This window comes from Tiliqua scincoides, chromosome 7, assembly GCF_035046505.1.
Source record: "Tiliqua scincoides isolate rTilSci1 chromosome 7, rTilSci1.hap2, whole genome shotgun sequence".
In the NCBI taxonomy this organism is placed as follows: domain Eukaryota; kingdom Metazoa; phylum Chordata; class Lepidosauria; order Squamata; family Scincidae; genus Tiliqua; species Tiliqua scincoides.
This window is the reverse complement of record NC_089827.1, coordinates 2,399,269-2,417,081: the sequence shown is the minus strand read 5'-3', so window position 1 is coordinate 2,417,081 and position 17,813 is coordinate 2,399,269. Positions and strand designations below refer to the sequence as shown.

At 44.4% G+C, this 17,813-nt stretch overlaps 1 protein-coding gene across 1 annotated transcript; it reads right to left on the bottom strand.

The window, feature by feature from the left end:
• Positions 1-703: 703 nt before the first annotated feature.
• SAMM50 (SAMM50 sorting and assembly machinery component) lies at positions 704-14,525 on the bottom strand. The gene is made up of 15 exons (XM_066633463.1): positions 14,453-14,525; positions 13,418-13,528; positions 11,953-12,054; positions 11,279-11,366; positions 10,728-10,834; positions 8,991-9,121; positions 8,234-8,321; positions 6,973-7,101; positions 5,853-5,924; positions 5,478-5,564; positions 4,458-4,528; positions 3,143-3,210; positions 1,918-2,064; positions 1,552-1,693; positions 704-875 (listed from the first exon to the last, which is right to left on the bottom strand). Exons 1-15 carry the CDS (start codon positions 14,471-14,473, stop codon positions 830-832), a joined length of 1,410 nt encoding a protein of 469 aa, XP_066489560.1. The 5' UTR covers positions 14,474-14,525; the 3' UTR covers positions 704-829.
• Between the last annotated feature and the right edge of the window lie 3,288 nt (positions 14,526-17,813).

The window sequence follows — 17,813 nt, the reverse complement described above, 5'->3', positions numbered from 1 at the left end:
GGTATGATGGGAGTAGCACACAGCAGCAGAGACTGAGAACACAGAAGTTATTTGCTTAGGTCAGTCTTCATAATGGTGATTTTCTTTCAGTCATTACCATGAAATTACTTACCATGTGCCAAAGCACATTTTTAGAGGATGTTAGAGCAACGATGGAGAAGTGGAAATAAATATCACTGTTTATCACTAAACAAGTATCACTAGCTGAGAAAAATCAGTGTAATACGGTTTAAGTAGGGAGAGGTTTGCATCTAAAGAACCAGATGCAGTTATAGTGTTGAAAAGGGACTTCCGAAGTTGAGTGGTTCCCCCCTTCTCTCTTACTCTTCTTCAAATGGCATACTAAGGCTAATCTCAAAGAACAATGCATTCGAGTAATCTGAGTAGTATGGCAGTGTGCTCCTCTCAAGTATGCTTACTCAAAGGGAGTAAGCTTGCTGCCTGAAGAATTCAAAGAGCACAGTGCCATGGCTTCTCTTTACTTAGGAAGAGCAGCAGCAGGTCTTTTGAATCCTAGTGGAATTCACTCACTTCTTAAAACCTGTACAGAGTGCAAATGCATTTTCACGAAGAACCCCTTCGCTTGTACACAGCAAAAGAAATTCCAAAGTTGAATCACGGGTCTTTTTCAAAGTCCTAACTGAAATGCTTAAAAATTGTACAACGGATTCCCCTTCCTTTGACACAATAAAAATGCAACACATTTGGCCTTTTCTGCAATTTTCTTTATGCGTTGATCACTCATATGCAATTCTTTTTCAGCAAGACTTTGGGGCCAACACTCTGCCACACTTGAATTCAAGTGCTTCTCTCAGGACAGAGTCTGAAATCACAGAAATCTTATTCCAGCTCCAAACTGAACGCCATCACATATCCTGGGGGAAAAAAATCAGTGCAATATGTAATATATGAAGCTTTTTAAAATGTGGGCTTAATTTGAGAAAACAATTTAAATGTTGCTTCCTGAGTACCTTTCAGCATATTAATTTGCTGTGGTGTTTTGCTTCTGGGTTACATATTTCTTAGAGAATAAGGACGTTTAATATTCCCTGTCTCCACGCGCTGCAATGTGCTTTACTTGGGAATATCCCTGAAGACTGTGTGAAAGTTACGGCTGGGTTAACATAACACATGTTAAATGTGGAACCTCCTGACCATGGAGGCTTGTTTGGCCCTCCACAACTGGTATAAAGCCCAGCTCCACTCTACTTGTGCAGCAAATGGCATAAGAGAAGGGTCTTTTCTATGGATGTTTGGTTTGGAGACCAAACTTTTTTTACATGACATGGCTAAAAGAGTTTGCTGGTCCCCATCCCCCCCAATAACTTTGCAGCTCTCTGGATCTTAAACTACTGGGGAAAAGGGATCAACTCATTTTCACTCTCCCTTTCAGGAGATTTTGGAAGTAGGGAGTTATCACTTGTACAGTAGGTGTTACTGCATTTTAAAACTGTAAACTGCCTTGAGTGCAAACTATCATTCCGAAGTGTTAGCTGTTAGGTTTGTCAACAGGTTTTAGATGGAAAGATAGTACAGACTTCAGATACATACCTGTCCCCACTCTGTACACCCATAGGAATACAGTAGTTGAGTTCTAACCGAGCGATGTTTCCGAGCCTGAGAACTATTCCAGCACCATAAGACCATCTGATGCACTCTGCGAGTTTACGAAGATGAGCCTTGGGGCCTTCACCTGAGAAGGGAAAGGAAGAAGATGAGAATCAATACACCTTTCCATAGTCATAAGCCCACAACTTTCTTCCACATTTAGGAACATGAAGTTTTTAAAAACATTCTCCAAATACAAACTTCAATTCCAATATGTACACAATGCACATGGCAGTAACCAGCCTGTTTGGGATCAATCTGATTGTCTTAACAAAATACTTTGGGACCTTTTACATATTTGCTTCATACCATAATTCAGGTTGCACAAATTGCCAGCATTGAGAAAGAAGTGCGTTCGAAAGAGATCTCCAAATCCTCCACGACCTGGCCGAAAGGGGAGTGGTGTGTACAAATGCAGGCCTCCAGCCCAGAAAGCTTCGCCTCCCAGGTAATCACCTAGAACAGTAAATCAGGATTTAAAAAATTCCCCTGGTCTGATGCAAAATGCTTCTTGGATTTCTAAGTAAGACACAGAGAGGGTTTCCCACTCCCGGCGCACTAACTTAAATTCTTATGCTGTGGTTCCAGAATAGGTCACATATTCGTGCTTAATAGAACTTTTACCACCAGACAATAATTATTGCAGGGAGGGCCAGATGGGCTAATGATAATGAGGGCCAGATGAGATAATTATTGCAGGGAGGGCCAGAGATAACTTTTCAATTATTTAAGTTTACTGGATTTTTAAAGCACAATGGGTCTTCCTTATCTGTGGACTTGAACCATCATGGATGCCTCCCTACACCTCAGAAGGCCTCCAGGACATGGCTGGAAGTCGCAGACGTGAACCAGAAGTCACTTCCAGTTGTGTTCTGGAGACCTTCTGAGAGGCAGGGAGGCTGATGGAGTGGGCTGCAGATGCACCAAGATCCTGCCCTCCACCTCAGGACTCAGGATTTTGGTATCTTGTAAGGGTCCTGGAACCAATCTCTCAAGCATGCCAAAGGCCAACTGTATAATACAGCATTTATATACTGTACTATTAGTTTTCAATCCCCTCATCCCCCTTCTTCCTACCCTTACTCAGTATTCTGTTCCCTAATCCAATGAGTCCAAATTATCCCACATGTTCCCCTACCCCCAACCTCTATCAGATCCTTAAGAAAAGATGACCCAGCCTCAGATGGGTTGTGGCAATGCTGCCTGGCTGCCATCAGAAATGAAGAGGAGGGACTGTGGTAGTTTGCTCACCAACTCCTCTCACCTGCTGGGCTCTTGAAGGCATGTTCCTGGGCAAGCTGAAGACCGCTGCAAGATGCACAGGGACTTGCTGCACAAGTTAGTATTTAGAAATCCTACTGGGGCAGTTTAGTAGCTCTTTGGAGCATGACCTAAACTTCCATTTCATTTCAGGAATTTCACAGCAGCTTGCATATGGCTCCTAATCAGTTCCGCTTAACTCCAACAGCATCAGCTGTTCTTGGCCACAGTAATACTACTGCAGTTACGTAATCTGACCAAAATAGTCTCACACCTTCACTTTGAGGTCCAATGCTGTACATACTGAATCCACGCACACTTGTTGGTCCACCAAGGTAAAACCTAGAAGCGAAAAGGAGTCATGACTACATATGGCAAAGCATTCCAGCCAAGTTTGAAACCAAGGAGGTGTAACCAAGCAAGTAAGTTTGTTGCAGGAAGCCAACCAGATGATTTTTTTTAGTAAACTGTCTTGTAAAGGTAACGTAAGCCAAAATTCCATTGTTAAACTCCAGTTTTCCATGTTGCCCAAACTGGGGTTTAACAAACCTGTTAGTTTTCAAGCCAGTTGAGCACACAATGGGAGAAGGGAAGTGGACACACATTCCAGGTTTGTGGGGCTGGGATTATTAGCCTGCACTGGGTCAGAATCTCCATGGCAAAATTTTCCATACATTATTGAGGGAGTGAGGCACCTGTTACAAGGATACCATTGTTAGGGTGACAAGAGGAAGCAAGGAGGCTGAACTGAACACACAGTTCAGGAAGTGCAGTTTCCATATTGGTTTCTGTCCTGATGATAAACTCTACAGTAAAGTAAATCTTGAGACTACTTAAAAAAAAAAATAGTATTCATGTGATAACTTTCACCCATTATTTTAATTTATAGTGTTTTCTCTCCCATCATTAAACTTTCCAATTACCATGCTTGCGTATTTTAAAGGGAGAACAGAAAGAGCACCAGAAAGAGCTGCATTTCACCCACATCTGTAATTATTATTTCACAGCTTGTTGACTGATTGCAATTGAAGATTCAAACTAGATGTGATGGTGACAGATCCATTCGTCTAAAGACAGAAAGTGGGGCTTAGGAGGGAAAGTCAAATTTTAACAGAAAAGTAGTTGTATGGTGAGGAACATACAACCCTCCCCGTTTGCCCTTACTTTCCTGCTGCCCCTCTCCCTGAGCACATTCCTCTCAACTGAACACACTTTGGGCTTAGTTGAGTAAGAAAACACCTGAGGGGGGCGGGGGGGGGGAAGACTGCAGGAAGGAGGAAAGCATTCTGCACTCCTTTTGCTGTTAAAAATGGATTCACCCTATCTTTTTGTTTGTGACTGGCATAGATTCAAGTTCTGCTAAGGACATTACAGTTCGTTAAACTCTCTTCTGAGATTCGTTTAGTTTGGCCAACGCAGCAGACTCCAACATAGCTCTATCTGGAGTGATAAACCACACAATATTAATAGCACAACTAAAATTCTTTTCTTGATACAAGAGATGCATCAATTAAACTTCCATAATACACTGCCCAAAATGAAGGAGAACCATGTGCAAAGCCCAAAACAAAACAAATTAAATCACTTGCCTGTCAGCAATACTGGATGGTTTGTCTCCAATAGGAACCAACATTCCACCCCAGAGAGAACCTGACAAAACCTGTAAATAAAAACACACGTTTTCCATTTCTACAGCAAAAAATGTAGAAAAAATGAAGTACTACTCCAAATCCATACAAAATACAGCACATTATTTCTTGAATAACTGTTTTCTTTGCACTTCTGTCCCTGTTTCTTTATAGAGCTTCCAGTGTCAATGTATCTATTATGATAATAATGAAATAATGAGATTATCTAAATGGTAGGATGACCACATAGGTTGGCTCCAGTTCCTCAAACACTTTCCTATCCCAAATCCTTTTAGTAAGAGAATGGAATGAGAAAAAGCTGGCAGTTCCTGAATTCCAGTTTTAAATACCATTAGAACAGAAAGTATACATGACTTCCTCTAGATTAGTGCATGGTTGGAATCAGTAGCATAGCCGGGGGGAGCGGTAAGTAACGTAGGTGCCCCAACGCACCATGCAATCGGCCTCTCCCACTTGCCCTTGGAGCCACTGGGGCAGCAACAGCAATAAGCAGGCACTCACTGAGCACCTGCATGTTGCCATCAGTGCCCCAAGGGCTCCAAGGGCAAGTGGGAGAGGCCCAGTGTGTTGGGACACCTGCATAACTCCTGCTAATTGGGTAAGAGGCACTTTTTCAAGTGGGTGCTCCTTTTTTTTAGCAGGGGGAGAGTAACTGGCCCACCTCACCCCAGCACTGTCTGTTCTAGTGGCTGTCTGCTGGTATTCTTTTGCATCTTTTTGATTGTGAGCCCTTTTGGGACAGGGAGCCATTTAGTTATTTTTCTCTGTAAACCGCTTTGTGAACTTTTAGTTGAAAAGCGGTATATAAATACTGTTAATAATAATAATAATAATAATACTTAACATGCTGCGCCCCTCCAGCTATGCTGGAATCCCAAGAATTGCTGAGAGTTATGCAAGGGATATGGCAGCGATTCACTCCGCACCTATTAGCAGTATTCAAAGTGTAGAAGTACTCACTGAATCCCACAGGAGCTGCCGATTCAACTGAAGTTCAAAATCCTCCTTCAGAAAGCTCACATCACCACCTGTATAGCCAGCCAGTTCCTAAAAACCAAGCAAGAACCTTTTTTTAACTTTGAATTAACATCCGGTTTTATAAAACATTCATGTGCTTTACAAACCTTCCTCACAATTCATGCTTTGATGCCAATATAAAATGAAACCGATAATTGTATTTGGAAATTATTTAAACAGCAGATCAGGAAGAAAGAGAAATGACATATCCACTCTTCTTCCCTGGAATTTCAGCAGATATTTCCATATTTTGTGTATCTCTAGTGAACACAGAAACACTCCTTCCCCTCCCTATCCAGCTATTTTACTGCACAGTACCTGATTTATTTTCAGCAAAGCACCTCGTTTGGGCAAGATTGAAGAGTTTCGAGAATCAATCACCATGGCATGCTATTAAAAAGAATGACACGAAAGTTTATGAGCTAGGAACAAGCAGCTGTGACATTATTTTAAAAGCTACAGACAGGCTCCTTAAATTTTGTCCCTTTGGGGCAAAGTAAATACATTAAAAACGAATATTATTCCCCATATCATATATGTGCTACTTGCAATCCTTTTACATATACCATATATATTTTTAATGTTTTGTTTAGGAAATTTCTGTGGGCTCTTCCCGACCAAGGATTTCCTTTAAAGAGGATGCAACTACTACATACGGAAGGAGTATTTGGATTTCAGATCTCAGTTTTATCATCAGGCATATCTTGAAAATATGATCAAGATTTGCACATTTTCCCTTTCATTTGCCATTTGCAGCTAATGTGTTCCTACATAAGAACGAAGTGCTTCTTTCTGGCCAACATCTGAGGGGTTGCACTCCTCCTGAAGGTGCCTGGGGGTTCAACCTGGATTCATAGCTGTGGCTGGGATAGGCTTTGCCCAGTTTTGGCTGGTGCATCAGCAGTGACTGTACTTGGATCATGCAGACGTGGCCGGTGATCCATGCCACAGTGACATCAAGATTAGACTATTATAACCCACTCTATGGGGGGCTGCCTTTGAAGACAACTGCAAATTCAGAAACTGCAATTAGTGCAGGATGTAGTGGCCGGTGTGCTTGCTGGAGGGCAGAGGTTTGACTCTGTTGGACGGCTGCTCCGGTGGCTGCACAGGCTGCCCATTCCTTTCTGGGCCCAATTCAAGGGGCTGGTTTTGACCTTGGAACGAATGCTGTTCAGCCTGCTGTATGAAACGGATTTGACATCCCCGTGTTATATAATTAAGACCAATGCTAATGAGAAAACCTAGATGTTTAAAAGCGCAATTACGCTTGTGTCTGAAGACAACATTTTTTCTATTGTTTGCAGAGAGGTATCCAGAATGAACAACAGCTTCAGAACGGACATTTATTTTTGCACTTAGCATTTTATCTTGTTTGGCATCTTCCAGCAGTATTTCTATTACTTCCAAATGCTTATTCAAAATGACAGGCCCTTACAGATACAGAAGACTTGAGGGAGTGCCCACTTTCTTCCCGAACAGAAAATGATGCCGTTCTAGCCAGACAGCCAAGTTCCCTCCAAACGCCTTCCCATTTCAGGGTGTGATTGGTCTTCCACATAGGAAACTGTCAAAAATTCAAAAGCATGTTTAACTGCGAATGAAAAAGATTTTTTACACATTTTCATCATTTTCCATTTATCTAAAAGGGGTGGAGGAAGGGAGGAGGTAGGTGGAAGCACTCTGACTGCCATGACAGCCAATCTAGAACAGCCAATCTGGACTACCTTTTAATCACAGCTGCTGCTAAGGTGTGTTTTGATGTTTAAGCCCAAATCAGCAGTGCAGTGACTTCCCCCATGGGGTGTAGAAAAGAGTAGTTGGCTTTGTTCCAAGAAGTCAGAGGCTGGCTGGCTCCTGCAGGGAGTGCTGGTTTCTAAGCTGGGCTGCTCCTTCCCTGCAACAAAGTTCCTGGCCTGGGAGTGAGATGGTCAGCTGGCCCAGCTCTCAACAGCAGGCATTGGTTAGCTCAACCAAGCTCCCTTGGGGATAAGACGCTGGACTGATGAGGTGCATACCCAGGACTCATGGATCCTGACACACAGCAGCAGAAGTATCACATCAAGTACAGGTCAGTGGCTCCACCTGCCTCATTTTTAATTGCACTATTCTATCCCAACATGCGCAAACAAATGCAGCAGCATGCAGGGTAGTTATCTCCAGTTGCTCCTCCCTTCTTAAGTATGGGCTGTGCCCTTTCCCTCTCATAGTGGCTACAGAAACACCAATGGCCCCTATGAGGCAGAGGAAGAGAATTATGCTTCTAATGCCATTTTTGTGTTTCATTTACCTTCTTTCAATCTCACAAAGCATTTTTTCCCTTTAAGACTGTGCGCCCCTTGGGGACACAACCATTGTTCCCCGTCAAGCTTCGTGCAGTACAGAACTAAGCAACCCACGAGTCTGGAGATGGCGTTGTGATGCAGTCATGACAATGCACAGCAAAATAAGGGGTTTGTGCACTGGTACACAAACCAGTTCAGGTTTGTACTGTCCCTTACATGGAACACTGGACAGGACTACTATTGTAAAAAAAACACAAAACACGGCAAACCACCTCGGGCTTTTCCCAATGGGAGGGAAAAGGCAGGATACAAATATTTTAAATAACGGCTCTCACCATCATTGGTGACAAGATCTGTGGGAACCTGTCTGCAACTAACACAGCAGATAAGCAGATAAGGCCCAGTTTTACCTACACTGACTTCTGTGGATATTCCTCTGTCAGTTTCACGAAGCGAACTCCAAGGAAATTGTCCTGTTACTTTGTACAGATTGAGAGAATAACTAGAAACAAACAGTAAGATATAAGATTACAGAATTGGAGGCTTGTAAGGGTTTCCCAGTAAGTATCTAAATTGCTTTAAAACGATGTGAATATGTACCAGGAATAATTATTTTGCTTATATTAAAAAAATTTTAATGTTCAGAGAATCAATAAAAAGATCTTTAAAAAGACCAATTTGTCAGTGAGTAAATATTCCAAAAATTAAATAATTTTAATTAATTTTCTCACTTCCAATCTTTTGCTCATAATGTGTTAAATTTGATCCTGAAAAGACTTCGTTTTGTCTGAAAAAAAGATACGTAGCTAAACTGTACACGTAACTAGAAGACATATTGCATTCAAATGGACTTAGGGCCCAATCCTATCCAACTTTCCAGCACTGCTGCAACTGCAATGCAGTTCCAAGAAGAGGGAACAATGTTCCCATACCTTGAGGAGACCTCTGTGACGGCCTCTCCACCACAGAATTTAGCACACGCCCCAAAGGTGCAGCTGTCAGCACTGGAAAATTGGTTAGGATTGGGTCCTTAATCCTCAGTAAATTTGCAAGGCATTCCAGGCTTAAGCTGCAATTCAGATATTTGGAGTAAATCCCATTTAAACTCAATGGGACTTCTAAGTACACATGCTTAGGATTGCACTGTTAGTATAGACTGAGGATATCTTACTTTCTTTCAAAGTGTCCAGGCTGTGGTTTGAAAAAAGACAGACCATATGAAGTTTCTTTTGTGCCATAAGAGAATTGAAATGTCACTTTCTCAGCACGGCCAAAGATATTTGGGAGCTTGAGTCCAAGTACCTGCAGGATGCCAGAATAAGTACAAAGTGATGCGCAACCTTTGCCAGAACAACTGTTCAAATAAATATAATGCTTCATAATCTTTATGAAGCACAACTTTCAATTTAAAAAAAGTCCAACTCAACGGTTCCATTGAAGTTTCAGCATTTTTTTTTGGGTGCTTATTTTGATTGGATTATAGGGAATATAAAATTTGATACAAAAAGTTTATTTTTAATATTATCTGTACTTTATTCCATGTCCTTATTGGAAAGAAAAAGCTTCCCTCTAGCAAAATATATCTGCGGTTCAACAGAGATAATACCAGCTGATACAGGTATGGGAATATACAGGTGTTTCTGGCACATGTGTACACAATGAGTTGGAATCTAATGTACAGGCCGCCCCCTGCATAACTGCAGGTTCAGTTACCTGTGGTTCTCCGAACAACCCCTCCCCTGATGACCACTGTCTTCCTTCACTGTGGTATAAAGCACTCCTGTCTCTTCCTTTGCAGCATACTAGAAAAGAAACGCAGGAAGCAGACATCTGGAATGCTGGGATAGGAGACTAAGAGCCCGATCCTGAGGTCCATGGTGCGGCTCTGCGCTGCGGACCTCAGTCGCAAATGTGCCATAAGGCACGTTTGCGGGGCTTACAGCCAGGCTCCTGCTGGAGCTAGCCCAGTGCCGGCCAGAGCTGGGCTGGCGCGCGGCGGATGCCCGGGTTCCATGGCTTGGCGGTCTCCCAGACCGCTGGGCTACGGAACGGGAGGTAGGGGCGTGGGAGAGGTGTTCCGGGGAGGGTGGAGGCGTGGCCGGGGGCGTGGGGGAGGCGAGTCAGGGGGAGGTGGATCAGCGGAGCCAAGCGCTGCAGGATCCAAGGTGCTCAGGCAGGGCTGCTCGCCCTACACGAGCCCCTTTACTTCAGCGGTGACCAAAAGGTCACCGCTAAAGTTAGTAGCCCCACTGCAGGGCTGCTTCCCTTACTCGGGGGAAGGGGACAAACGTCCCCTCCTCCTGAGGAGCCTCCCGTGCTACACAGGATCCGGCGGGAGCCCTCCGTGGAGCAGCCGGGTCCAGGAGCTCTGGACAGCTCAGGATTGGGCTGCAAGAGAATGCTATCAGAAAGCAAGAAGTTTCCTACGAGCATTCTGGGTGTCTCCCTCTTTCAGTGTTCCAGTTGACTGCTTGTGTCCCTCTTTTAGCATACTGCAAGAGACAGGAGTGCCTAGTGCCATAGTTTAGTATAGCGTTCCTTTTCACCTGAGGTTTTGTATATGCAGTGGGAACGGAATGTATCCCTTGTGGATATGGGGGGGGGGGAATGCCTGTACTGCTCTAAAAATAGCATTTTTTGTTCATGGAAAAGAGCTGTGTTTATGGATGGGGTGCTGCCCAAAAATTTCAATCTTTCAGAGGTCCATTTATGACTGACAATCCACTTTTAAACTTCCAGAAGATCAGTTTCTAAAGGCAAGTGTAGAATAATCAGAAAACTGAAGGAACACCACATTGATGTTAATGGAATTTCATTGCAAGTAAGTTACTTGACAACATTAATTAAAAATAACTTATATGGCGAACTGATAAACAGAACTTGCAGCAACCAATTAAGAGGCTCATACCATGCTTCCTTCATTGTTGCCAACCATTGTGTTATAACTTCCAGTTAATCTTCTCAGTTCTGTTACTTCAAAAGTTACATCTAAACCATTTGGAAGTGCATCATCACCTAAATAGATACACATATTAGCAAAGAAAGCAGTATTCGTTGAACAAAAAAAAATCTGTTTAAACTTTTAATGGCTTTAAATGTTTCTTAAATAACATAAATTTAGGTAGAGTACAAAGTTGATGCGGACCCAGCTTGACACTGGAGTTAGCAGCATTCTCATCTGCACCTTTTGTGTCTGCCCCCCCCCACAGTCAGTGAAAGACATTACACGAAATAAAGTAAATAATTCTGTTACTGATGGGTACTTTGCTATTTAAAACCTATGTTATGAAACAGTGACTTTTTGCTTTCTGTCTAGCACACAGGACATTCTGGCTGAACTCTGGTGTTGAACAATTAATCAAATCACAGACACAAACAAGACACACTCAAAAGAAGAAACCTACAAAACAGCAAATAGGAACAAAACGTACACACAAAATAATAATTATTGATTATTACCTTGACATGTATCAATCAGAACGTCCACCTGTCTAAAAATTCCTAGACGAAGGAGCTTTTCACGAGCTTCATGTGACTTTCTCATGACCTTCAAAACATAGAAAGAGTATATATTTGTATCTTATTATACTGGCACAATGATCCCAAATTCACCTGTCAAAGCAGAATTTGAACTGTTAGTATCAATTAAAACTTCAGTATCAAATGAAAAAAAAATTATATTTTGTGAGGTCTTTAAAAAAGGACCTATGCCAGAGGAGATTTTAAAAGTTTAGAACTTTGGACTACCTTGTATCATCAGATTGCACATTCTATGCTGAATTTTCCAAAAATTTTAACACTGCCATATAGTTTGATCAGACCCTAGACATCTCTAAATTCTCTTAAATTCTTAAATACTCTCACGTTCTCCATCTTTAAACTTGAAACAACTGAGCACCCACCATACACATTAGTATGTTCAGTGTGGTTATGTTAGAAATATCTAGAATTCACATGGTTCATATCTGTAAGCAGTCTAATACTACAATTAGAAACATATGCACCTGCATATCAGCGTATAAAGTATCTGTGATGCTGTGTAATATGCTCTGCAAAACTGTTTGGGTAGCTCTTGAATACTTTTAAACTACTGAACGTTCTAGAAAGCATGTCCAATTTATTTCACTACTTACATCAATAAGATTTTTTGCCTTGAACACTTCGCCAATTTCATACATAATAATGTCATCTTTAGTCCTCCCAAGTCCATCAAAGTGCACATGTTGAACCACAACCTAAAGATAAATTTTTTTGGATTTAATAATAGTTAACACATTTAATCACAAAATTTCACTTTCTGTGCACTGGCTTCAAAGTAGCTAGCTTGTGATGCCTGCAAACCTCAACCAGAGTAAGAGCTGGAAAACCCCTCATCTAAATCAATAGTTGTACCCAAGATGCTGATATGCTGCATTAGCTACTTTTGCTTCAATTCTCCTTTACAGCGCATGTAATTTGAAATTCAGTTAACAGCTCTGCTGTGCAAATGCACACACTTATTTCAATTAATAAAAAACACACACATCAGTTTAACACACCCTATAATCTCCCCAGAAGTTACTGTTCACATTTACTAAGTAGAATTTTTAATACTCATTCATTCTAATATCACAAATTATCATGGAACTGTTAGACCTGGAAGATACTTTGGAGATCATTTAGTCCAGGGGTGTCAAACATAAGGCCTGGGGGCCGGATGCAGCCCGTGGAAGCTTTTTATACAGCCCTCAGGCTTTCAGCTGCTGAGTAGTGCTAAAGTGTTACTGTTGAAAGGGCAGCCCATATGAAAATTGGGCTCTCCCATATCTTGAAATATGATCAAGAGTCGTATATTTTCTCTTTTGTCATTTGCAGCTAATGAGTTCCAAAGTGAGAAAAACTTTGTTTTTGTTTATGACCTGTTTAATGACATCACTTCTTGCCTAATGAATATTTTTGTATATTTTCTCTTTTGTCATTTGCAGCTAATGAGTTCCAAAGTGAGAAAAACTTTATTTTTGTTTATGACCTGTTTAATGACATCACTTCTTGCCTAATGACATCACTTCCGGCCCTCAGCAGGCATCATGAATGCTATGAGTTTGACACCCATATGAGTTTGACACCCCTGATTTAGTCCAACCCCCTGCTCAGTGCATGTTACTACAATAGCATCCCTTAGTGGTGACCATCTAGGGTCTGCCTCAAACCTTCAGTGAGGGGCAGACACTACAGCAGTAGACTTCCAGTGCCAGGCAGCAATTATAGTTAGGAAATTCTTCCTCATATCTAGCCTAAATCTATGTCATTTCAGACCATTCGTTCTAGTCCTGCCCTCATGAGACACAAAAAGCAAGAACTTCTGCATGACAGCTCTTCATATCTCCCTTTCATCCCCTCTTCTCCAGGCCTTTCAGAGAGGCCTTTCAGAGAGCTCCTCACCATCTTTGCTGCCCTCCTCTGAACCTGCTCCAGCATATCTGATAAACTGATTGATTGAAACAAAATGACTTCTCATATAAAAGATACGTGCATGGTTTCACAGTTCAAACACAGATTTGGAAAGGCATTTCACATACATTGGGTATTCAGAGAAATATAGATTATGCGGATACTTGCATCTTTATTTTCCAGAATTTCCTGTTTGGCTTCTGGTTCAACTTCAACTAGTTCAGCTTCATCTCCTATAGCACCAAAATCAGGTCCACTCATAGGAAGAGGCTCCAAACTCTGAATAAAACACACATTTCACTAATTATATCATCAAATTAATTTATGTAATTATGTATTTTAAGAATCTTTTAGTGTGATCCTCAAGTATTTGCATTCATTTTTCCCATTTTAACTAGATTTTAAATAGATTTTGAAAATTTATGTGTCTTATGTAAAGTCAAATGTGTGAAGGAGAAAGACCAGGTGTAGCTTCTGCTGGAATCTTCTCTACCAAAGAAAGGCAAACCAGACCCTCAACAGTCTCAACAAGTACCAATACTAGTTGCTTACTCATAAAATCCTATGTGTAGTCCAATACGTAAATGACTGCTCTTCTATCAGTAAAACACCTGGTGACTTCTAAGAGTCCCTCATTTTCTAAATACCATTTATTAAAAAATGCTAATTAGAAACCAAGCATGCTAAAAAATGTAATGCTGCTTAAAGTGATGGGCTGCCACTCAGAGCTCTGTCCCCTTGGCAAGAGGGTCATCCGAATATACACAAAGCCTATGTCTACTTAGAAGTAAGTCCCATTATAATCAATGGGGCTTGCTCCCAGGGAAGTGTGGCTAGGAAGGCAGCCTCAGAGCACAGCCTGTCTACTCAGAAGTAAGTTCCATGAGAGTCAATGGGGCTCACTCCCAGGAAAGTGAAGACAGGATTGGTGGCGTAGCTGGAGGGGGGTAGTGCAGCCAGTCTGGTGGGGCCAAGCGGCCCCCCCAGCTGGGAAGGGCTCCGAAGGGAGAGACCGCTTGCCCCCACCAGACTGGCTGCACCGCCCCCCTCCAGCTACGCCACCGGACTCCCCCCAGACAACCCCTGCACTGCAGGCTGGCGGAGCACTCTGCACATGCTCGGGACTGCTGTTGACTCCCTCCCACGCCCGAGCAAAAGGCCCTCCGCCCGCCCAAGGTCATGGCCGGGGCTACCGCCCCTCACCCGCGCGTGCACGATCCCCATGGCCCCCTCAGACGCCGGCCTTGACAGCGCAGGCACTTCCGGCCCCGGGGCGCGACCTCGGAACCAGCCAATCCAGACGGGGCAGTGGGCGGGGCGTCACGTCGGAGGAAAAATGGCGCCCGGAGAAGCGGCCTGGCTGGGGACCAGCGAGACGGGGACGGCTGGAGCGGCACCGAGGAGCCTCCGCCTCTCATTGGCGGAGCCGCGGGCCAACCAGCGACAGAGGTGGGCGGGGTGTGTGATTGGACGGTGGCGCAGAAGTGGGGGAGGCATCTGGCGTCCGTTCTGCCAGGTGCCATGCTCTGCCTAGGCAGTTTCTCAGACTGTGGGTCGGGACCCACTAGGTGGGTCCCCATCATTTCAATATTTAATTTTTAATATATTAGACTTGCTGCTACCATGATATGTGATTTGACAATGATAATTTTTATGATAATGACAGTCAATGGGTCTACTCCTGGGTAGGATTGCAACCTGTTCCTGCTTAATGATGTCACTTCTGGCCATGACATCACTGCCGGTGGGTCCTGACAGATGCTCATTCTAAAAAGTGGGTCCCGGTGCTAAATGTGTGAGAAACACCGGCCTAGAGAATGACGCCCACTCTGTGCTAATGGGCTCCCCTCCTTCTCCCAAATGCCCCAGTTCTGTCCTGCAGCACTGCTGGACCCACCTCCAGGGCCGCTCACCTGTTCCACCTGCAGAATCCTCCTTCCTCCCCTCTCCTGCCAGCAGCTCCTCCAGCCACTACAGCAGCACAGGTCTTGGGCGTGGCAGCCAAACTCCAGTCTCAGTGTCTCCAGCAGTCTCTGCTCCTGTTGTTGGCTGTTGTTGGCAACCTTCAGTCTCGGAAGACTCTGGTATCGCGCTCTGAAAGGTGGTTCTGGAACAGCATCTAGTGTGGCTGAAAAGGCCAATTCGGGAGATGGCGAAGTTGGAGTGTCCTCTCCAGTGCGCGAAGCCTGGGTAAAGAAGGTATGGAGGATAGGCTGTTACCCATGCAGCAAATCCCCCCTCTCCACATCGCTGGAATGATCCAATGGAAAGGCAGAGGCCAATACGGCTGGTTCCAGCGGTGTCGCAGGAGTTGCCAGAGCGTGACTGTGTTCAGCCATGAACTGCCTCAGGGACTCCGGCTCCTGATTTTGCCTCGAGGTTGTCTCCTGAAGCCTTTTCCACAACTGGATGTAGCCACAAGGCAATGGAAGTTTGGGATCAGAGTTTTCCTCCTCTTAGATGAGCTGCCTTCCCAGGCTGACGAGGCTCATCACTGCTCCCTCTCCAATTTCCAGATACTGTTGTTGCAGAGATACCGTCTCTGCTCCAGCAGCCTCCAAAGTCCATTCACACATCAGTCCATACGCAGTTCCAGTAGTCCCGGTGGCATAGCTGGAGGGGGGCAGAGCAGCCAGTCTGGTGGGGAGCCTCAGTGTGGTGAGCGAGTGGTCCCTCCCTTTGGAGCCATTCTTGGCGGGGGGGGGGTGGGCAATGGGCAATGAGTAAGTCAATGGGGCTTACTCCCAGGAAAGTGTGGCTGGGGGGGGGGACAGCCTCAGTGGCCCAGCCAAGGCCTGTCTACTCAGAAGGAAGTCCCATAAGAGTCAATGGCAGTCATGGCAGAGCAGTGGCACAGCTGGGGAGGGGCAAAGCAGCAGGTCTCTGCACTTGCACACTGGTAAGTGGCTACAATACGCAATGTAGGATGCAGAAATGCCCTCTGGAGTTGCGTGGGCTTTGTGTTAGGATCCCAATGTGGCATCCTGTGGTGGGGAGTGCCACAGACCAGCTATGACATCCAGTGGCAGGGAGTTCCACAGACCAGAGATGAGCTCTTTAGAGAAGCCTGCACCTGGTCAGCCATCTTATCGGGTCCTCGACCAGAGATGAGCGCGGCATGGCATAAGAACAGCCCCACTGGATCAGGCCATAGGCCCATCTAGTCCAGCTTCCTGTATCTCACAGCGGCCCACCAAATGCCCCCAGGCACCCCTGGCAAGGAGTGCCAGAGACCAGCTATGCTGTCCAGTGGCGGGGAGCTCCACAGACCATAGATGAACCCATCATGTGAGGTGTGCAAGTGCAGCATGAGAGCTGTGAGTGCTTGTCAAAGGACTCTGGTGGGGAGTCTATCACCTCCCTTCCCACCACTGCACATGCATGGCCCCCCCACGTCCCCAGCCCAGCCTCACTTCATCCCAGGTAGGCACATTTTTCCAACCAGTATAGATGACAGCTCAGCTCAGTGAACAACTCAGAGTTCGTTATAGTAGCGTTTCTCAAACTGTGGGTCGGGGTGGGTCACGAGCCAATTTCAGGTGGGTCCCCATTCATTTTAATATTTTATTTTTGATATATTAGACTTGATGCTCCCCTGGTATGTGGCTGCATTTGAGGAAATGTCACAGATCTGTACATTTAACAGGCTACTATGAAGATGCTTTGAACAATGATAGTCAATGGGACTTACTCCTGGGTAAGTGTGGGTTGGATTGCAGCCTAGGATTGTTTAAAACGGTCCTGCTTGATGACGTCACTTCCGGTCATGACGTCACTTCCGGTGGGTCCTGACAGATTCTCATTCTAAAAACTGGGTCCCAGTGCTAAATGTGTGAGAACCACTGGGTTATAGGAAGTACTTTCCCTGTAGAACACAAGTGGCAGGTTCACTCCCAGAAAGAGACAGACATCAGTCATAAAAATGTTGCCACCCCCCAGATCTCGAATTTGAAAAGCATTTCTAAGGAATTAAAGCCCAGTCTTACCTAAGTTCCCCTGCAGCAGTGCCTGCCAATGTAGCACCACCAGTGCAGGCTACACTGCATCCCATGGGGGAATTTAACAGGTGGGAGGTCTCCTTGGAGGAAGGGTATATTGTCCGCTTGCCCTGGGAAAGCCCCAGTCATCTCTATAGCTCAACTCAGACCTGTGCCAGAAATATTGCTGGTGCAAATTTGTGTTGACGCATGTCAGCAGATCAGGCCCAGGAAGGGGGAGGACATGGCACACACCAATCTTGTCCTCTGGGCCCTATCCACCCACCACCTGCCCCAGGGCCCAATCCTATCCAACTTTCTAGCTCCGGTGTAGCCACAATGCAGCCCCATGGTAAGAGAACTCATGTTCCCATACCTTAAGAAGGCCCCAATGACTACGCCTCTACCACAGGATGCAGCGCAAACCCCACTGGCACAACTGCACCAGCACTGGAAAATTGGATAGGATTGGGCCATAACACCGTTTGTGTACTTGCTGTTTTAAGTTTTAGTTTTTGAATTAAATCATCAACAAGAAAAATGAAGATAAAATTTCATCTGTTGTCACATGAATTTCAGGGGATATG

What these genes read in the sequence shown, in the direction of transcription:
- SAMM50 (XM_066633463.1), bottom strand. Translation starts at nt 14,473, where the DNA reads ATGGGGATCGTGCACGCGCGG. An exon ending in TGGGGATCGTGCACGCGCGG is followed by an intron (nt 13,529 to 14,452) that starts GTGAGGGGCGGT and finishes TGTTTTATTCAG; the next exon opens with AGTTTGGAGCCTCTTCCTAT. An exon ending in TTTGTGCAACCTGAATTATG is followed by an intron (nt 1,694 to 1,917) that starts GTATGAAGCAAA and finishes TTCCCTTCTCAG; the next exon opens with GTGAAGGCCCCAAGGCTCAT.